At 38.7% G+C, this 23144-nt stretch overlaps 1 protein-coding gene and 1 long non-coding RNA gene across 2 annotated transcripts; one reads left to right on the forward strand and one right to left on the reverse strand.

The window, feature by feature from the left end:
- Positions 1-185: 185 nt before the first annotated feature.
- LOC125228066 lies at positions 186-15537 on the forward strand. The gene is made up of 11 exons (XM_048132514.1): positions 186-747; positions 1553-1699; positions 4139-4210; positions 5588-5674; positions 7585-7668; positions 7981-8462; positions 8817-9210; positions 9970-10202; positions 11128-11194; positions 11578-11720; positions 15493-15537. The coding sequence occupies exons 1-11, from the start codon at positions 447-449 to the stop codon at positions 15535-15537; spliced, it is 2055 nt and encodes a 684-aa protein (XP_047988471.1). The 5' UTR covers positions 186-446.
- A 4121-nt stretch (positions 15538-19658) lies between these two features.
- On the reverse strand, positions 19659-22507 carry LOC125227869. Its single transcript, XR_007177228.1, has 3 exons — positions 22383-22507; positions 21622-21771; positions 19659-19998 (listed from the first exon to the last, which is right to left on the reverse strand). It is a non-coding gene; the product is annotated as an uncharacterized LOC125227869 (long non-coding RNA).
- Between the last annotated feature and the right edge of the window lie 637 nt (positions 22508-23144).

The following is a 23144-nucleotide window of genomic DNA, read 5'->3' on the forward strand; positions in this document are numbered from 1 at the left end:
GGACAATGAAATTACACATAACCGTGCAAACTATCGGTCGACGGACGTGGACGTGGCCTTGAGCGCATGGACGTCCGATCGAAATCTGGCTCGCTGGATGTTTTGTTCCGTGCACACTGATCGGTCGCGGTCGCGGTCGATTTACGACGGACGTCCGCGTAGTATGCTAGCGGGCGTTCATCTACGAAGAACGAAATGTGGCCATAGCGATGACCTTGAGGTGGTAGAGAATTTCGATATTGACGTTTACAAAGTCTTCTCCTATTGGTTCTCCCCACCGCTTGTCACTCAGCACTGTCAAAGGTGTCAAATATCTCGCCGTTATAATTTTCATCATTACAATTTTTGCGTCGAGTAGTGAAGTGTTTGCGTTGATTAATTTCCGTACCTTTATTTCTCCGTGATAATTGTGATATTCAGTGCTACTTGGCATTTTGATCTTCAAAATGCTTCGCAAGTGCTGTATACCCGGCTGTGATAGCAGTAGTAAACGAAAGGACGTTATGCTGCACAAAATGCCAGCAGCGAGTGAAAAAGTGATAATGTGGAAGAAAACTATGTCGGCAGTATTCAACTTGTTCGAAGGTTTGGCATCAGATGAAATCGGCAAACTGTACGTTTGCCACAAACACTTCGAAGCCAGATACATCTCTTCAAAGTTGCGCTTACGGCCAAACGCGTGTCCAACATTATTTACTGAAGAAGAAATCACCACGGGAACACCGGCTCGCCCTTCGGTTGAACGAGGTAGGTAGTAATTATATGTAACTTTACATCGCACGTGGTATTTATATTTACGCCGCATTTTTAAAATTGAATCAAATTCATGTTCAGTGTATTTATAAATGTTTCCAATAGGATAAGATTATGTTGATTGAGTGGTGTTTTGGCCTAGTGGAGAGTGTTCCAGGTTCAAATTCTAGAGAAAACTTACATGGGTCATGAGACCTATGAAGCCATGGGTATTGGTTCCTGAGTAATGGGTGTTTCTTATGTATTTCAGTAGTACAATTTTTTAAATGTCAAGTTATTATTGTCTAAGTACCTACCACAAAGGCCTTAATTGGGCTTAGCTGATTGTGTAGCCTAGTATTTAATTCATCATAACTATACACATACTTTATTATAAATCAACATTTAGTTTATTATGTCCAAATAATTTGTAATATTCAGACAGACAAATATTTAGGTAATTTGCTTTGGTGTAAATAATTTTGAATAAATGTGTATATATTTCTATAGTCAAATTGTTGTGTAATTGACGACCGGTCTGGCACAGTCGGTAGTGACCCTGCCTGCTAAGCCGCGGTCCCGGGTTCGAATCCCGGTAAAGGCATTTACTTGTGTGATTAGCACAGATATTTGTTCCTGAGTCATGGATGTTTTCTATGTATATAAGTATGTATTTATCTATATAAGTATGTATATCGTCGCCTAGCACCCATAGTAGAAGCTTTGCTTAGTTTGGGGCTAGGTTGATTTGTGTAAGGTGTCCCCCAATATTTATTTATTTATTTATTATCAAAATATAAAATTGGGCCTTTTTTACCAGGATTCATTGAACTTGAAATGAGGAACTCTGACCACTCGTATGCAAGGAGATGTCATATTGACCACACTTATGCCATGAGCGCACCAACAAATAATTCAGATGATGCTGCTGGTTTACCGCCACACATCACAACTGGAGCTGATTCAGGTAATTTCATAATAATTTAATGTCCTGTCTCATGTCATGTGTTTAGGCTTCAAAAAGTGACTGCAAATCTGTTTTTGTATTTCCATCTTAGAAACAGTGGAAGGCTATATCTTTTACCGATGACATACAAGGGGGCAAAGTTGTTGTTTAACCACATGCCAATATTGATACCCGAGCAAGCTAAATATTCCAATATTTAACTGTGAGTGTAGCAAGTGGTTGAGAATGTGGAATCTTGAGCGTTGCGAGGATTTCAAGGCACGAAGGTTTAACAAATTTTGCCACCGAGTGAAAAACAACATTTTCTCCCAAACCAACAAGGAGAAAATATTGACTGTAGAACAACAAACTAGATCAAATCTATACATTAATCATACATTTAGGTTTCATAATCATCATATAAATGTCTATTCAACCTTCAGTTTACCTGCTAGCTGGTGTGTGTGTGGATTGAGTGAGCACCTTCCGAAAATAAAAATAAATATGCTGATCATTTAGTAAAAGTTCTAAAACAATTGTAAAACGAATCTCTGAATTTGTAAAAAGATAAATCAAAAGATACAGCCATTAACATGTGCTCACTCAGTTCTCACAAACTACCAACGAAAACAGTGAATATATTCATTTAACATATAATATTTATATACTAACATTTAGTAAAAAATAGGCCAACCTACCTCTATAAATATTAGATCACCTAGTGACGTATTAAATTTTTTACAAATAGTTTCTTATGCTCACTCAATCCACACACTTTTGAAAAGCCGAATTTTGATGAAAAACATAAGATTTAGACCGCTATTATATGTGTATAGTTTAGTAAAAGTGAAATGGGAATTTGTAAAATACAAAACGAACCACTAACGTGTCAGGTTTTTTTATAATAAATTTTTGTAAGTGCTCACTCAGTCCACACGTTTTGAGAAAGTTAAAAATGTAAATATCTTACGATTTGTAGCACCTAAGACACTCGAAAGTACTTCAACATTTAGTAAAAATTTTTACTAAATATCCACCATCTAATATTTTATATTCGTTGTCTGGTTTTAAAGATATTCAGACATAACTTTTCTCATACAAATGTATCAAGTAGGGTGACTACACTATGTCGGCTCCTGATTTTCCCCACCTTCCCATTGTCATATTGAGATTGGGGAGTTTCGTTCGTTCAATTTTGATAATATTAAACTAATACCATATTAATTATCCATCTGCAAACTGTTTTTAGGTTATGTTCTTGGCCTAGTGATGATGTGTATTGTGTAATTTTTATCGACGTCAGGATAATAACCATATCGACATGCATGCATTAAAAAGGACATGAATGATAATTGGTAAGAAACAAAGAATATAATACTTCACTAGTAAGAAACCAGAACCTGGTAATCTAATCGCGCTAACAGATGAGCGTACCGGATTTGTAAGTGGGAGCGAGAAATAGTTATTCTTTTCTCGCTCCCACTTACAAATCCGGTGAACTATTATCAAAATTGAACGAAACTCCCCAATCTCAATATGACAATGGGAAGGTGGGGAAAATAAGGAGCCGACATAGTGTGGTCACCCTACTTGATACATTTGTATGAGAAAAGTTATGTCTGAATATCTTTAAAACCAGACAACGAATATAAAATATTAGATGGTGGATATTTAGTAAAAATTTTTACTAAATGTTGAAGTACTTTCGAGTGTCTTAGGTGCTACAAATCGTAAGATATTTACATTTTTAACTTTCTCAAAACGTGTGGACTGAGTGAGCACTTACAAAAATTTATTATAAAAAAACCTGACACGTTAGTGGTTCGTTTTGTATTTTACAAATTCCCATTTCACTTTTACTAAACTATACACATATAATAGCGGTCTAAATCTTATGTTTTTCATCAAAATTCGGCTTTTCAAAAGTGTGTGGATTGAGTGAGCATAAGAAACTATTTGTAAAAAATTTAATACGTCACTAGGTGATCTAATATTTATAGAGGTAGGTTGGCCAATTTTTTACTAAATGTTAGTATATAAATATTATATGTTAAATGAATATATTCACTGTTTTCGTTGGTAGTTTATGAGAACTGAGTGAGCACATGTTAATGGCTGTATCTTTTGATTTATCTTTTTACAAATTCAGAGATTCGTTTTACAATTGTTTTAGAACTTTTACTAAATTATCAGCATATTTATTTTTATTTTCGGAAGGTGCTCACTCAATCCACACACACACTGCTAGCTGTGGGCACCAAGTTAAAATCTGTATGAAATTATTTTGCATTCTTGCAACTTTCTCATCAGTTTTTGCCTTAGTTACAAGTTGGTGTGCTGAACATACATTTGTTAGTGATCTGTCAGACTTCATAGAAACTTAGAAAGTGTCCATATCCCATTTAATTACCTATTAACTTTAAATAATTTATTCATGTAGGTACTATTTTACGTTTTCAGGTGGAGTTACACTGGAACATATTACACCGAGCGTAGAACTGTCTATTGAGCCGTCATCCTGTCTTAATTCAGGTAAATATTACAAATAATTTGTTAGTGTATACAAACATAATTTATATTAAGTATGTTCATTTCTTGATCTATCAAAGTGAAAGTCAAAATATTCTTTATTCAAATAGGCTTACAATAAGCACTTTTAAATAGTCAACAATGTACAATATTCATCTTATTCTAAATATCAGAGCAATTTATTGGTGCAATAAACAATATTGTTTTAAAACTACATGGAATTAATACAATTATATAAATGTATATTGTATAAAAAACAGGGTTCGAGGATATATATCAGATATATATCCAGCTGGGTTCGACAATATATATCAATGAATATAAATATCCGATATAATATCATTTTTTGTATAATTATTGCAATACAAAAATGGTAAAAAAATGTAACATTGTTTAATAGTTATTTGTTATACAAGGGGGCAAAGTTGTATTTTAACGCCGAGTGTGGAATTGAAAAACGAGCAAGTGAAAGGATTCTATAGTTGAACCACGAGCAAAGCGAGTGGTTCGAGAATAGAATCCTGAACTTGCGAGTTTTTTAACAAACGAGAAGTAAAATACATTTGCACCCGAGTGTAACACAAAACTTTTCCCCTCACTGTAGCGAGGAAACTAAAACGCAAAAAATGCGTTTATCACTGCTTCCAGTAGTTCCACAGGTGGTAAATCATCTTTATTACCAGATTCACATACTTTTATCAATTTTATAGCAGTTAATTTGACTTTATTCAAGGTCAAATTACTTTACCCACTAGTGGATAAAATGCGTTTTTACCCGCTGGTATTAAAGGACAAAACACGTGTTTCCGAGCTAGTGAGGGGAAAAATATAGTTTTTATGTGTTTGTTACTTTTTTTCTACTATATGATATGTTTTTTAGTAGATTTTTCCTAATCTAAAGTAGTATTCATAAATAATGCAACAAAATAATAATATGCATTCCATACAAAATGGATATATATCAAAGGATATATATCCGATATATATCATAAATATCTGATATTTTGATATTTATTATAAATATCGGATATTTTCGAACCCTGAATTAAAAAATATCCAATAGAATAAGCTATTAGCCAAGTCCATTCAGAGCGATTCGCCTCAAATCTCTACGCGTGGAAAACGTGCAGTGTAGAGTGTGTAGGGCGAGCCGCTCCGCTACTAGCCCATAGTCTGGATGTGAGAGATAAAGTAGGTAAAAAAAATTCAGCGACAAAAAAATTCCGTGGCCGCATACCCTAATACAAATGAAAAATACATGAATATAAAGACCAGTGTTGCGAATTCATATCGTTTTACTAAAAAAATATTTATATTAATAATTTAACTTATTATACATTTACTTAGATTATAAAGATATTTTATATTTATCATTTTCAGAGTGCGTCCAATCCAGCGCAGATCAAGCCTGCTCGTCGCTCGTCACGGCTGTGATGTCGTCGTTTGAGCCAACTTCACCACAAACAGGTAGCAATAACATACATTGGATAATCGAATTAAAGGGCTACTTTTTAACCGTCGGCCTCATATCTCTCAAGAAGGACGGTTATCAAGTCGTCTGTATGTTTTTTTTTTATGTTTGTTCCTCGATATCTCCGTCGTTACTGGACCGATTTTGAAAATTTTTTTGATTGAATGTATATGCGTACAGATTAGTCCCATTTTTCTCAGAACCCAGTTCTGATGATGGGATCCTGGAGAAATCGAGGGAACTCCTCAAATCTGAAAGGCATACATATGGTGATTTTTGTGTTTTTAAAGGAACAGCATGCATTTAGGTACGGAACAGTGACATTTGGTGCAGTGGAACTGCTGATGATGGCCAGAACGGAACTCTTCAAATCTGAACGGCACGCTTATAGTGACTTTGGTATTTTTATAAGAACAGCATGCACTTTCGTCCAGAACAGTGACATTTGGTGCAGTGGAATTGCTGATGATGGTCAGAACCGAACTCCTCAAATCAGAACGGCACGCTTATAGTGACTTTGGTATTTTTATAAGAACAGCATGCACTTTCGTCCAGAACAGTGACATTTGGTGCAGTGGAACTGCTGATGATGGCCAGAACCAAACTCCTCAAATCTGAACGGCACGCTTATAATGTATTATTTTTTTTAGTTTGAATTCGTTTTTATGTTAACTCTTTTTGTTTTGATTATTATTATTGATATTATACAATTGAATGAATGCATGTGAAATAATTATATTGACGATCATAATGTAAATTCGTATAGGTTAACATAGCATAATTTATAATGTAATTTATCATTATGAAATAAATAAAACTAAACTATAGTGACTTTGCCATTTTTATAAGAACAGCATGCGCTTACGTCTAGAACAGTGACATTTGGTACAGTGGAACTGCTGATGATGGTCAGAACCGAACTCCTCAAATCTGAACGGCACACTCATAGTGACTTTGGTATTTTTGTAAGAAAAGCATGCATTTAAGTTCAGAACAGTGACATTTATTTAGTTATGTTTGTTAAGCATATTGAGTTTTCAAGTCAAAGTTTGTCAAGCTTCGATTTTTTACAATATAATCGGATTCATGAGGAATTGAGGAAACTCCTCAAATCTTAACGTTATACGTATATTCATTTGTGTTGCCATCTAGTAATTAAAGCATTAAAAGCAGTTTAAAAAAATACTTACACATTTCTACATAATCCAACATTCGCAAGTAGCTTTCACCAGAACCCGAAAGGCGACGGTTTTTTTTTTTCTTAAAAATTATCTAATACTAAATCAATGAGGCATACACGGCTCGCTCGGTTTAAATAGTAACAATAAGAAATCCACTTATGCCGAGTGAGCGAGAGTGACAAGTTATTGCAGAAAAGGACTAATTTCATTTAGGAATCAATGCGAAATCGAGCCTCGTCGAATCGCATTTAAAATGTATGAGGACTCTATTCAACGCGGCTCGATTCTGCCATAGTGGACGCCAGGCTTAAGTGCAATAGTTACAGTCTGACCAAAAAGAGTAGAAATTAAATAGTGGCAACTTCATACATCAATATCCCTTTCAAATCAATGTGTGATAAAACGGGACGACACTACGACGTTGCCACTTTTTAATTTCTACTCTTTTTGCTCAGACTGTATAAACTGTATTTTAGGTAGTCAGGTTACATACAATTTTTACAAATTGACAATCATTAAGAATAAAAAACCGACTAAGTGCGAGTCGGACTCGCCCACCGATGCGAGGGTTCCGTATCCGTACAAACTGTCAATAGTCAAAATAATCTCATGTTTCTCATATACTTAACTCTTATTTACAAAGTCTATAACATCTAATGACCCCACAGGACCGTGTCTATCGTAATTAAGTATGTAATTAAACCAAATATGTTTATAATTTTCAGTGGTGGACTCATCAAAGACTAATGCGGCTCAGGCTTGCATCACAACTCCGGGGCCATCTGTTGATTCAAATGCGGAAAAAACAGGTGACAAATTACAATAACATTCCTAAAGGTATACTATATTCAATAAAGGCTTTTCATTTCGAAGCCAATGCAATTCTCATTTGTTTAAAAAATATAAAGGAAATGAATATGAGCGTAAAATGCCCCGGCGGACTGCTATGATTTCTAGATGTACTTACTTAAGGTTTTATAATACCTTAAAGCAAGTTGAAGCAAGAAATTAGTTTATTAATTAAGGTGGCTAGGTACTATATTTAACGGGTTATACCGTTCGTCTTTGAGGCTTTATCCCAATTAAAGTGAACTATTGCAATAATATCATTTTTTTTTCAGAGCCTGCACGAGCATCGGGTGTTAAAGAAAAAAACAGGCGAAAACAACGAACAGCGAAATGGTCTTGTCGCAAACGACTACGAGTTGTATCAAACACCGAGCAACTGTCGCCAGAGTGCGAAGTGTTGTACGCACATTATAAGAAAGCGACAAAACAAGCAGATTACTTCAGACGAGCTAAGATGGCGTCTAAGCTATCACAAGAGGATTCTTTTAAAAAATTAGTGGCAGGAATGAACTCGGTAGCAAGAAAATTTCTGTGGATGCAGGTTAAACTCTGTACTAAGAGTAAAAAAGGCATAAGGTTTAGCCTAGAGGAAAAAGTAATTGGCCTCTCAATAATGAAACAAAGCCCGAAATGCTATCGATTCTTACAGAGAATATTTATTCTGCCGTCCAAAACGACATTAAATACGTTGTTGCAGAATGTGAACATCGAAGCTGGCATCAATACCCAAGTGTTTGATGTCATTAAACAAGAGGTATGTATGCAACTATGGGAACAAATCAAATTATTTTAACACATATTTTGTTTTGTGTTTTTTAAGTAGTTACACTACTATATATAAATTAAAAATCGAAATAAGATGTCATATATTAAAGAAAAAATGACGAGCATCACCAGTGGCGAAGGCCGGATGGAAGAGGTATGTATGTATGGGTATGAAAGGGATAATTAAGAGCAAGCTATTAATTCCCCTGGTGTACTCCTATCACTGAGATACACTGAGGATTGAAAGTATTGAAACTTAAGGTGCTATGAGTTGCAAGTGGGACGACTCTTTATGTTGAATTGTGCTTTATATTGGAAACCTCTAACATTTTTTTCTTTTCAGGTCAGCGAATGGAATGAGGCCAAAAAAATGTGTTCCATAATATTTGATGAGATGAAGTTGGACGCTGGCATCCATTACTCTAGGAAACGTGACAATATCACTGGATTCGTAGAATTGTCTGAAAAGACCAACCACTTGGCCGACCACGCTCTAGCATTTATGATTAAAGGCGCGGTTCATAAGTGGCAACAGCCGGTGGCGTATTACTTCTCCGAAGGTGCCGCGTCGGGTCCGCAGATGAAGGCCATCATCAAGGACATAGTGGCCGCCGTGTGCGAGACGGGGCTTCAGCCTATCGCTTTGATAAGCGACCAGGGGACTTCATTTCAAAGCGCCTTTAAAAGCCTTCAAGAGGAAACTAAAAGATCACAAATCTTAGCAGGCCAGAATACCGGTAAGTATTATCTTATACTATAGGTATAGACGGTCAAGCAAATCTTGTTACTTAAAAAAAAATGGGAAATTCAAATTTTTTATTCGACGTTAAACCTTCGCCTCTACATTTTTCAAATTTGCGGCTAGTATTTAGTGACAAGATTTGCTATCTTGTATAGTATTTTTATAAAAAAGTGTCAGACAATAACTATGTATTTATAATGATAGATATGGATATAAATCATACGCGAGCCTTTATATTCTTTTAATTTCGCACGTAATATAAAATTAATTATTTTCAATAACCTGTGTGATGATGATGACGGGTTCAATGTGAAATTCGTTTTATAAATATTGTGAACTTGCTGTGTTGTGTTCATCATCAATATCTTCCTTGCATTATCCCGGCTTCTTGCCCCGGTTCATGGCTGCTTGACTGATCTCCCACAAAGTACTAAAAAGCTGGGATCCGCTTGTCAATTTATTCTTGGATATTGGCGGTTTACAAAAAGTTGTTTTCTAGTCCAACTCAGAACTGAGGCTAGGTACCCTAGGCCTTATTGAAATTTGATCAGTTTCCTCACGATGTTTATCTTCACCGGAAATCAACTGGTCCACATCAAATGTTATATCGGCCATACGGTAGCCATCTCCAAACCGGGGTTGGAACCGGCAGCCGCCGCGATTGAACGTCCCTTGCTCTTATTGCTAGGTAACTGACTCTTACTGTTCTATCAAAGTAAGATTTAAATTAATAGTTTTTTTTTTATATTTCCAGACGACACTATACACTTAAATGGCCATAGTCTTAGTGTAGTGTATGACCCGCCACATTTAATCAAAGGAGTGAGGAATAACTTCTTGACGAAGCATATTATAATGGACGGCAAAGTGTCGAAGTGGCAAGACTTGGTGGACGTGTACCGCACGGACTGCCGCCACGCGCAAGCTCGCCTGCTGCACAAGCTCAACGACGAGCACATACTCCCGGCGAAAATCAAGAAAATGAAGGTATACCTAATTATTTACATGATAAAGGACAAAGCAAACTTGTTGTTTATCTCTCTTTTTTGCTATAACTTATTTCAGATTAAAGAAATAAAGCGCTAAATCGGACTTAGTGATCGATAAAAAAGAACAAACCATTAGTATTTGTAGCTTTCACCCCATTTAATAAATCTACTCGATTACTTAAGTATATTTATCTACATTCAATAGTATTTTATATAATCGTGATATAATACAGAGCTTTTCAGACGCGTACCATGTTTAGGCCACGAAGCTTGCTGAGTACGCCTAATAGTACGGTACGAGAGTAAAAAAAGCTTAATTTTATTATTTACTAGCTTTTTCCCGCGGCTGCGCTCGCGTCAAATTCGAAAATTGCGGAATACTCCATACAAACTTCCACCACCCCCCTGTATAGGGAAGTGGCGGGTAAGAAAGAGATAAAAAGTAGCCTATGTCACTCTTCATCCCTTCAACTATCTCCATTTAAAATATCACGTCAATTCGTCGCTTCGTTTCGCCGTGAAAGACGGACAAACAAACAGACATACACACTTTCCCATTTATAATATTAGTATGGATTTACAAAAGCCAATAAAATGCGACCGCCTAAGAACGTGCAAAAAGTAGATTGCACGTTCTTAGGCGGTCGCATTTTATTTATTTATTTAATTAAAGGTTTACCAACAGTTATATTACAATGAATCTTATGTAGTTTATACTAAAATTAAGTACATGCTAATGTATAACTTATTACAGGTAAACACAACATTTTAATGTATATCTCCTTATATTTAATCTATGGTTTCAGAGTAAAATTAATTAAATTATATCGCGGCATATGTATATTATTGATCTTTTCCCCCGTTTATTCCCGTTAGACATGACGATATAATATTTATTTATATTTGCTATTGTCTTGTTACAGGTGAAAAACTGTGTGCGTGTTTTCAGTCAAACCATGGCAGCAGCTTTATCTTACACAGCTTCATTTTGTGAGTATCTATCTATTTGGAATGTCTATCAATGACCATAATACTTAATTATATTTCTACTAAGCAGATTTCTTGGGACTTAGGACTAGCGCAGTTTCATCACAATGTGTAACACAATCAGAAGGAATCCTGCCTAGAATCCTCCCTTCGGTCGTGTTTTAATTTTTCGCCACTCGTTTCAAACTTCCTTTTTTACGCACTTGTATCGTAATGTACTATTAATCTGTTTTTGTACAATAAAGAGTCACTACTACTACTAATATAATTCCATATAAGAAAAATAAAGTTTATCTTCGATATAAGCTGTGCTTAGTTTGTGTGGGTGGATCTGTGTAATATTGTTAGTGTGCAGTTACATAACGACGTTTGTAATATTTTTCCAGCGCACTACGCGGACGGCACGCCTGTGTGCGCTACGCTGTCCAACACGGCAGAACTGGTGGCCTTCCTCGATGACCTGTTCGACAGCGTCAACGGCGGCAGCACCCACCACAAGCACACAAAGGGAAAGCAACTGCGGACTGCCGTAACTGAAAACTCAAAACATCACGATTTCTGGGTGAAGGCGATAGAAATAATAGAAAAAATTGAATTCCGTGATATCAACGGAAAATTGACAACAGTTCCGACGTTGAAAAATTGGTTGACAACTTTAAAAAGCTATCAAAGGCTGTGGCAGGTTATGAAAGAAAAAAATATCAAGATAATGCGCCCGCGGTATTTTAACTCCGACGCAATAGAAAATTTTTTCGGAAGAGTGCGAGCGTACAACGCCAGAAATAACGACCCGACCTGCCACGCTTTTGAGTGCACTTTTAAGTCACTATTAGTAACTAATTTAATAAAATTTCACCAAAATACATTTAATTGTGAGGAAGACTGTGCTGAGGAAGTTATTAAAATTCAGTCGTTGTTTGCTCACACTGAAGAAGACAATGCAATGATCGAGGATAGTACCATATTGGTTGATTCTGCGCCTTCATCATTATCAACCTTCACCGATCGTGAAGACGGCGCAGAACAACTAATCGTGCAAGCCACACGGGAGCGTCTGGATGTACACTCACGGGCATATACCGCGGGATGGGTCACAAGAAAAGTATTAAAAATATTGAAATGTAACGATTGTGAGAAAGACTTAACAACTGAAGAAACGGATATCCATAAATGGATATCCAAAAGAGAATACAATGTCATCAAAAAGAATAAATTGACCTATCCCTCGGAACATGCTGTGAGGTTTTTTGGGAACATTGTAGACGAATCGAATGAATATTTGGAACACAATGCCCATAAAGCAAACATCAAAAAACCGGCCAAGAGCGTGTCGGGCCACGCTCAGTGTAGGGTTCCGTAGTTTTCCGTATTTTTCTCAAAAACTACTGAACCTATCAAGTTCAAAACAATTTTCCTAGAAAGTCTTTATAAAGTTCTACTTTTGTGATTTTTGTCATATTATTTGAACATATGGTTCAAAAGTTAGAGGGGGGGGGACGCACTTTTTTTTCCTTTAGGAGCGATTATTTCAGAAAATATTAATATTATCAAAAAAACGATCTTAGTAAACCCTTATTCATTTTTAAATACCTATCCAACAATATATCACACGTTGGGGTTCGAATGAAAAAAAAATCAGCCCCCACTTTACATGTATGGGGGGTACCCTAATAAAACATTTTTTCCCATTTTTTATTTTTGCACTTTGTCGGCGTGATTGATATACATATTGGTACCAAATTTCAGCTTTCTAGTGCTAACGGTTGCTGAGATTATCCGCGGACGGACGGACGGACGGACGGACGGACGGACGGACGGACGGACGGACGGACGGACGGACGGACGGACAGACAGACATGGCGAAACTATAAGGGTTCCTAGTTGACTACGGAACCCTAAAAAACAAATTACTCAAGTTGTACTTTCCAAATATTCATTCGATTTTGTCAAATGCGAAATGCACCGTGTTTTGGCAGGGCAGACGTTTTTATCTGTATCTCTGACATTGTCGATCTTCAACTGGTGCAATACTATAAATAAAATTTTAAAAGGCACTGATGTGTCACGACTGACCATGAAAAACTTGCCTCAAATGCAAGCACAGGCTTTCAGCACGGGAAGCATGATCGCGCGATAGACGATAAAATAGCAGGCCGTCCCTGTCGCACTATTTGTAGGTGCGATAGGGACGGCCTGATATTTTATCGTCTATCGCGCGACCATGCTTCCCGTGCTGGAAATATAAAAAAAGGTTTAGAAATAAATGATTGTGTTTATATGTGGTGTTTTCATTTCAAAAGTTGTTTAAGTTTATCTGGAAGTATTCTGGGTGAACTTAAATAGCTTTCCCCTTTGAAAGTAGCCTGATATTGAAATTTGAGCAGAATTGAACTTTGAATTTCCCGCTTTCTGGTGAGCAAACAATTCAAATTTCACGATTATTCCCGCCATTTTCATTAAAAAAAAAAACAAACGTCAGTATCGACATAGCACGACCACAGATACTTAACGACTAAAGTTCAAGTATGGAAGATGTTTGTCTGATACGTAGTATCTTCTTAGTAGTATCTTCTTAGTAGTTTGTGGTTCCTAGCTTAACCGTGCAAACTATCGGTCGACGGACGTGGACGTGGCCTTGAGCGCATGGACGTCCGATCGAAATCTGGCTCGCTGGATGTTTTGTTCCGTGCACACTGATCGGTCGCGGTCGTTTTACGACGGACGTCCGCGTAGTATGTTCCTAGCTTTATGTGTATTTCCATTGTCCAGATTCCCGTCCGCGGTCGATTTACGACGGACGTCCGCGTAGTGTGTTCCTAGCTTTAAGCAAGGAACATACTACGCGGACGTCCGTCGTAAATCGACCGCGGACGGGAATCTGGACAATGGAAATACACATAACCGTGCAAACTATCGGTCGACGGACGTGGACGTGGCCTTGAGCGCATGGACGTCCGATCGAAATCTGGCTCGCTGGATGTTTTGTTCCGTGCACACTAATCGGTCGCGGTCGCGGTCGATTTACGACGGACGTCCGCGTAGTATGTTCCTAGCTTTATAGTTCTGGCACCCCACTCTGGACTGGACGGCCGGTTAAGGCAAGCCAGAGGTGAGAGTCCTGCGGCCTCTGGGGCTGATTTTTGAGTCTCACGCGTTCGAATTCAGAAAATTGTCACTGAAAATAATAGGCATTTCACCGTTTTCAAGCGGTATTTTAGTGACAATGAGACTCAAAAATCGGCCCCCTGCTCAGTGTTCACTGCGGCCTGCCAGTGAAGGCGAGCCGGAGGGAGGGGCCTGACTGACTCTCGGAGCCATGGGACCCAAAGGACGCCATTTCCCATTCAGCTCGCCACAAGCTGCCCTGGGGACTTATTATTGTAATCCTTTATTTATCTTTCTTCTTAAGTTAGGTTATTTATAATATGATTATAAAAGTAAAATACAAGACCACATACAAAACAATACAAAATATATAAACACATTATAAAAAACCTAACCTAGGGTGCCGCCAGCAGCGGGGCAGGGCCCAAGCTGCCGGTGGTTAGGGCTGCAGAGAGAGGAACCGTCGGACTATCCGCGCTGTGTCCAAAATTACCGCCTTCTGCATCTGGCCCTTGATCCAACCACCGAGCGAGAGTCTCTTAAGATGTTGGTCGAGACTCTTCGCTATGAGACCGTTCGCTGAAACGACTATCGGGACAATGATCGTTGAATCAACATCCCACATGGTGGTTATCTCGTGAGCCAAGTCTAGGTACTTACTGGACTTGTCCTTCTCGGCTTTCACGAGATTCTCATCATGGGGGATGGTGATGTCAACGAGCACGGCCCGGCGTTGCGGTCGATCTATTATCACAATGTCAGGCTTATTGGCTACAATAGTCCTGTCAGTGATAATAGATCGATCCCAATAGAGCGTGGCACGGCCATTTTCAAGAACTGGCGCAGGTAAGTACTTGTAGTACGGTACTTCGCGGTCCACAAGGCCGTATTGAAGAGCAAGCTGCTGGTGAATGATCCGGGCTACGAGATTATGCCTGTGCAAGTACTCACCGTTAGCAAGATGAGAACAACCGGAAATGATATGCCTGTAATTATTTATACTATTTTATTGTGCTGTTATTTATAATTTTATAATTTAATTTAATGTAACTCGTTTAAACATTATAAATTGTATACTTCCAAAAAACATTAAAGAATAAAATATGTACAATTAACTAAATATAGTACCTACTATTAAGCAGAAAAAATCTTAAACTATACTTATCTAAAAAAGAAACCTAAAAACCACTCTCCAGGCCCGGCCCCTCGGCAGAGTGCCCATCACGATCAGCATTCATTAGACTAGTTTCCTATATTTAAGGTAGTTCGCTTTTATGCAGTGCACGAAATAAAGCATAGAGTTAGAGTATATTGAATAGTATGGTATAGAGTTATCAGTCAAGATTTTCGAATGCAGCGCCATCTATTATTAAGTTACGACAACTTTTCATGTGACTTTCCATGCCTAAAGGTTCCTTTTTTTAGAACATAAAGCATGTGGACCCTTTTAACATGGAACGCCACATATTTATGGCGGGATTTCTAAATAGGTCATTCATCAACCAGGCACATTAATAAATATTTGAACGCTAACTTATTTGCCAAAAAAAGAAAGCATTTATAAAATTTCCAATTTAATACATGTAATTAGCCATAGAATGCCGTTCGCTAGTTTGCGGGTGGTACAGCGACATCTAGCGAAAATTTTGAACATCAAAAAATACTTATACATTTTACGACAACCAGTCATTACCCAGTTTGCGGAGGTAACAGTGACATCTAGCGTACTACGGCATATAATTGATTTTTATGCCCTCTATTGTTAATTTCCCTAAGCATATCGAAATAAAGCAAATAAAGCACCACATAATTAAAAGAAAAATATGGTCAGTAGTTCTGTTTAAACATAATTTCTATTTAATAGTCAAAGAGAAAGATATAAAGTAAATGAATTGACCGTGACGTCACTCCTCAGTATTTCATAGTAATTCCATATTATATTAGCCAATCGTTTTCACAGTTCAAAAAGAAGCTGATTTGACTAGTTAGAAACTAGCCTAATATGCCTCAGTGCAAGTTATCACTAGATGTCACTATTACCATTGTAAACTAAACTGGGTAATGTCTTGGCGTCGTAAAATGTGTAAGTATTTTTAGATGTCCAGATTTTTCGCTAGATGTTGCTGTGCCGCTTGCAAACTAGCGAACAGCATTATATTATAGCACTCTTCGTAAACTGGCGATCAAATATATGAAAGAGGCGAGTTCCTACTTTCCTAGCACAGTCGTATGGTCGTAAGCTCGTGTAGGTGAATCGAAGAGTGGTATAATACTTATACATAATAAAATTATATGAGGTGAACGCGTACTGTGCTTGTATGCTTTTCATGAACTTACTTACATGGTAGCTACTTACCATTTTAATAATATTGGTGGATTTGGACGTAGCCTTAAACAAAGGATAGTATTCTTCGTTTTTCATTAAGCACGCCGCCACATCCAACGGAGCTAGTTTGTGCACCTAATTTTAATTTAAGCAGCATCTCTGATGGAGCGACAGTAGGTACCGCTTGTATATAGTCCAATTCGTGATCAGCGTAATCTACCACATAGGTATGTCACAATTAAAACTAAAATGAAAGTCCACACGAAAGCGTTCATCATTGTGCCTTATTGCCTGTTTTCGGGCCAAGGTTTGAAACCAGGACCTATCATGGGTTTCACGGCCTCTGAAGAGGCTGTACCTCCAGCTCCACTCGTCGCGGTTTTTGCTAGGTTTGCTACAAGCGCCTGTTGCAAATTGACGGCAAACATGCATGTCATTCAAGGATTAAATAAATGAGAGCAGAAAAAAATATTGTTGTTCATTTGACAGATATCCGGTGTGATTTAATAGTTATTTGTTATACAAGGGGGCAAAGTTGTACTTAAACGCCGAGTGTGGTATTGAAAAACGAGCAAGTGAAAGGATTGTATAGTTGAACCACGAGCGAAGCGAGTAGTTCGAGAATAGAATCCTGCACTTGCGAGTTTTTTTAACACACGAGAAGTAATAGTTATTTGTTATACTTACAAGGGGGCAGTTGTATTTTAACGCCGAGTGTGGAATTGAAAAACGAGCAAGTGAAAGACTTGCTGATCTTGCGAGTTTTTTAACACACGAGAAGTAAAATACATTTGCACCCGAGTGTAACACTAAACTTTTCCCCGCACTATAGCGAGGAAACTACAACGCAAAAACTGCGTTTATCACTGCTTCCAGTATATTCACAGGTGGTAAATCATCTTTATTACTAGATTCAACTACTTTTATCAATTTTAAAGATAGTTAATTTGACTTTATTCAAAGTCAAATTACTTTATTCACTAGTCAATAAAATGCGTTTTTACTCACTGGTATTAAACGACAAAACACGTGTTTCCGAGCTAGTGAGGGGAAAATGTTATTGTTGGCAATTTAGTGGGGTACAGTTTATTGATATATGTTTCAGAACATAGTTCCCACACTTTGGGACGATACACGGCTATGCGTGCCAAGCTGACGTCAGAACGGCATGTCCATGTCACTATCTATTTAATGCTTAATTTCTTGATGTACTTACAGTTTTCTTCGCTTTAGCAAATAGGTACAGTTTAGGTCAGTTATTTGGAGCAAATTTTGTGACTATTCAGACATCTCTCACGCCATCCTGACGGACACAGTTGCAGGTGATCTGGCGGTTACGGTGATCGCTTTCCATCAGGCGGGCCGTATACCTGTTTACCACCGACGGTTTATACAAAATGCCTTATTTTGACCTTTAACCTTGAGGTTAAGTATTTCATTAGTACTGTTAGTGCGTTTTCACATTATCCGATCTGATATCGGATGTAGCACCGATATCCCATACATTTAAGCCGCCATCTTGGATTTTTGCCGGATCGGATAATGTGAAAACGCACTTAGCCCATTACTACTTTGATCCCCTGAAGATGAAAAGCCGTGACGCTCTTGCACGAAGATGAAAAGCCGTGACGACTGCAGTCGGCAGTATAGACAGATATTTATGGCAGTCATGCATATTCCATATGCTCCCTCCGGCAGTGACAACAGGGAATACCCAACGATAAAAATGTAAATTAAAAATACTACAAATATAATACAGATATTCTTTTATTGCCTACTAATACAAGAAAAGAAACTTAATATACAAAGTAAACACTGGCAAACAACCTTTATTTAGCTTGGTCAACGAACGATCCTAGATGGAATGGCCGAAAGCAGAAAGTTTCACTGCGGGATGTTGTTAGGGGTAGTCAGGCAGGAGACATACATACTAAAAGTCCTCGGACTTTGGACGTGAGCTCGAAGAGGGGGGGATGAAAAAAGTCCCATTTTTTGGTTTTTTGCTTATATTTCAAAAACTATGCGTCATACGAAATTTTGGTTTACTACACCTTGAAAGCTTATAAAATTCTCTATAACTTTGATCTAGAAACTTTTTTTCTATTCTCAACTATTATCTAGGTATGAGCTCCTAAAAACTGTTAATTTTTTAAAAATCGTCCCCCCCCCTACTTTTTGCTTCGTACATTGCTCCATATCTTGAAAAATATTTATCTTAGACAAAAGTTTTCTTGAAAAATCTTGTAGATCATTCAAATACCTTTCATAATATGTGTACATATGCTTCTGGGTCATGTACCGTTGAATAATTATACGACTTTAAAACGAAATTAAACAACAAATGTATGTGATAAACGTGTAAAATATGTATTTCATGAACATGATTGTATTAAGATGCTGTATAAATGCATTCACACAACAGGTAACAATACAATTAGCTGTATATAAAGGCCTTCTCACACCCACATCTACCACTACTACAATCTGTTGTGCACCGGCAAAATATTAACTTCAGTATTTCTTCCGGAGCAGCTGGTACTTTGGTTTGCACAGGAATCAGTAAGTTGCTTTCGTTCCGTGCCATCCCCATTCATCATCCTCCTTGCGTTATCCCGGCATTTGCCACGGCTCATGGGAGCCTGGGGTTCACTTTGACAACTAATCCCATGATTTGGCGTAGGCACTAGTTTTACGAAAGCGACTGCCATCTGACTTTCCAACCCGAAGGGTAACTTGAATGATCTACAAGATTTTTTAAGAAAACTTTAGTCTAAGATAAATATTTTGCAAGATATGGAGCAATGTATGAAGCAAAAAGTGGGGGGAAAACGATTTTTAAAAAATTGACAGTTTTTAGGAGCTCATACCTAGATAATGGATGAGAATAGAAAAAAGTTTCTAGATCAAAGTTATAGAGAATTTTATAAGCTTTCAAAGTGTAGTAAATCAAAATCTCGTATGACGCATAGTTTTTGAAATATGAGCAAAAAACCAAAAAAATGGGACTTTTTTTCATCCCCCCCTCTTCGAGCTCACGTCCAAAGTCCGAGGACTTTTAGTATGTATGTCTCCTGTCTACCCCTAACAACATCCCGTAGTGAAACTTTCTGCTTTCGGCCATTCCACCTAGACCCCCCTTTTGAGCATTCATTGACTGATCTAATTGGCCCATATATAGGTCCATGTAATATAACATGTAATATAAATAGTAACAACGCTGCGTTTGAAGTACGTCGGTATAGGACGCCAGTGGACACATCGCGGACGCTGGCAGAGTTGCAGAGGATGCTGGTGATCGCACGGAAGGAGAAGGGCAGAAGGCACGGTGCCGCAGTTAGCAGGGCTGTTCGGACTGGTGCGCGGGGAGGTTGCATGCCTGGAAATTACTATTATTAAATATTAATAAATAATAAATAAATATAAATTATAGGACATTCTTACACAGACTGACTGAGGCCCACGGTAAGCTCAAGAAGGCTTGTGTTATGGGTACTCAGACAACGATATATATAATATATAAATACTTATATACATAGAAAACATCCATGACTCAGGAACAAATATCTGTGCTCATCCGGGATTAAAACCCGGGACCGCGGCGTAGCAGGCAGGGCCACCACCGACTGCGCCAGACCGGTCGTCAAAATTATTATTTATATATATCAGTCCTTCTAGCACAACTTGCTCTGTCGCGCGCGAGTCCATACTTGAAGTCGCGCTTGATGTATGGACTCGCGCGCGACAAGGCAAGTTGTGCTAAAGGGTCAGATGTTATTACCGGTAAGTACGTGCGACTTTCGTTCCGGAGATCGCAGGTTTCTACCCCGGCTCGCCTTCGGGTTGGAAGGTCACATGGCAGTCGCTTTCGTAAAAACTAGTACCTACACCAAATCTTGGGATTAGTTGTAAAAGCGGACCCCAGGCTCCCATGAGCCGTGGCAAATGTCGGGATAACGCAAGGAGGATGATGAGACGTTATAGAACTTGGTAATACATGATTTATAGGTACTAAGATCCGTCACATAGCTGTCACAAGAAAACGGGATATACCAAAGATATACAGAGTCAGGTAAACGTAGCAAAGATCTTTAAACAGGACACCTAAAATATTACTATTGGTAGCAATGGAATTGTTATATTATGTATTTGAAGATACAATAGTGATATCTAAGTGTAATCTAAATCTGTGTGTGTATCTAAAATTAATTTCTATTAGCTCATAGATGGCAGTGGGGTGCGCCCCGCCGGCGACAAAGTTGTGACTTTTTTGTCTCAATTTGCAAGGTGCGCCCACGGGAACGACAGCGACGCAACTTTTCCTTTTTTCATGAAATTGAGACCTTATGAAAAAAAAATTTTTGGTACTCCAGAATGAGTGTTTAAAAGTTTTGATGAACTGCTTAGAATTTTACAACCCGGCATCGTTTTTTCTCACAATTGTCGGAATATTCTTTTACAACATTCTTGTCATATAAAATCGGTCTTTCCTTTACTTCTTCACTTAAACGACAGATATCAATGTCATCTTAAACAATCGGCATTTTAAATGTCAAAATGACAACTGAACGGGAACAATTTTGTCGTCGTGTGCGCACTTGCATTAAATCAATAGGGAAGGAGACAGTTGTGCGCAGGCTTGTCGCCGAACACGCAGACAAAAAAGTTGCGTCGCAACGTGGGCGCACTTTCATACTATCATATCGTAATGAAATGAAGTGGGGATGAAGCTAGGAACATACTACGCGGACGTCCGTCGTCGCGCGACCGCAGACGCGGATCTGGACAATGAATATACACTTAACCGTGCAAACTATCGGTCGACGGTCGTGGACGTGGCCTTGAGCGCATGTACGTCCGATCGAAATCTGGCTCGCTGGATGTTTTGGTCAGCCGAAGCCACGTCCCGAAGACCGTGCACACCGATCGGTCGCGGTCGCTCGACGGCGGACGTCCGCGTAGTATGTTCCTAGCTAGATACTAGATAGTGTACCGTACATACCTATTCATCCGGCTGGGAAAGGCTGCACACGAGGCGGTAACTTAGGCCATGCAGGCGCGCACGAAGGCTGGTTGGTGATGCTGCGGCAGCAGGTAAGTCAGCTTGTCGGTTGTCTTCATATCACAGTCACTGTGTGGCTTCTCCATAGACCTAAGAGAAGAAAGTTACAGTACAGTTACAGCGTTGCGTCGGGCCAACTGTATGGAAAAAGACGCCGCATCGACGCGACGTCGACGCGGCATCAGGCTTTGCCCATACAGTTGGCCCGACGCGACGCTCGCGAGACGCCCGATGTGGGGGGCCCCTAAAGCACCACAAAATTAGACGAAATATATGGACAGTAGCATGTTTAAAATTTAATGTCAAAGAGTAAGATATAAAGTCAATGAATTGACCGTGACGTCACTCCTCAGTATTTCATAGTATTTCCATATTAGCAAATAGTTTTGACAGTTTTTAAAAAGAAGCTGATTTGACTAGTAGGAAACTAGCCTATTATGCAAATATAATATATCTTACATGGGTTTGTGTGTGAATTTCTGTCAAATAGTACGTAACAAAAATATATCATAAATGCGTTGCTAATGCTATATATCTTCGGTAAATTATCGCTCCGTCCTTGACGGGCTGTAAGGTTCGCTCGACACTTCAACTCATAGGAAAAAGAAAGTAGGCCACTTGGGACTTACCCGAAACCGATGTAAAATAGCAAAATAAGTAAAAAAAAATGAATTTACCTCTATATCTACAGCCTCACTCACTTTTTGTCAGTTATGGCAGGCCCCAGCAAATTCAAGTTGTCGTTTACGTGAACCTGCTGTTTGCTTCTCCAAGTGGATGAGAAGGTAATCTGTAACTTAAACTAGAAGGTAACTCCCAGCCCCTCTCCGCCCCGGTATTTATTTATTTATTTATTTATTTTAAAACATATTTCAATGACATTACAGATAAATCCAATGCGTCATGAAACTTAAATAAAAAAAAAACAGTAAATAAGAACATGAAGAAAAACAAACAATAAAAGTTTACAACTAAACAATTGATTTGGGCGATGACGTAACAGCGTGGCTCCGTTGCGTCGTTTGCCCCGGTGTAGGATTCGGCAGGTTGCCCCGGAACCGCCGAAAAACCACACCTTTCGGCCAGAAGTCTGCGCTCGCGATGGTGTCCTGCAGCGGCCGCGGCACGCGCACAACAAACGAGCTGAAGTGCACGTAGTGACGCGACTGCAGCTGTTGTACCCTCAGCGTGTAGCCAGTCTTCCGGCGAACGTAGTCCACCACCTCGTCTGCCACGGCGGAGTAGTGCAGGCGAGACACATACAGCGCCCTACTCGGGGTTGCGACCCGTAGACCAGAATTAACCGGCTCTGCAGTGCCACACACAGTCTTTCGAGGCGCCCTACGTGTCTTGTTTTTTCTTTCCACCAGTGTGAATCCCTCCTTATCCACACTGACGCCGGAGGACTTCTTGAGTGGGGCCCGTTCATCACGCACCTTAGTAGATGCCTTGACCCGGTCAGC

The sequence above is a fragment of the Leguminivora glycinivorella genome, chromosome 7, assembly GCF_023078275.1.
Source record: "Leguminivora glycinivorella isolate SPB_JAAS2020 chromosome 7, LegGlyc_1.1, whole genome shotgun sequence".
Classification (NCBI taxonomy): domain Eukaryota; kingdom Metazoa; phylum Arthropoda; class Insecta; order Lepidoptera; family Tortricidae; genus Leguminivora; species Leguminivora glycinivorella.

What these genes read in the sequence shown, in the direction of transcription:
- LOC125228066 (XM_048132514.1), top strand. Translation starts at nt 447, where the DNA reads ATGCTTCGCAAGTGCTGTATACCCGGCTGTGATAGCAGTAGTAAACGA. An exon ending in CGAAAATCAAGAAAATGAAG is followed by an intron (nt 10,203 to 11,127) that starts GTATACCTAATT and finishes GTCTTGTTACAG; the next exon opens with GTGAAAAACTGTGTGCGTGT. An exon ending in ATCTTACACAGCTTCATTTT is followed by an intron (nt 11,195 to 11,577) that starts GTGAGTATCTAT and finishes ATATTTTTCCAG; the next exon opens with CGCACTACGCGGACGGCACG.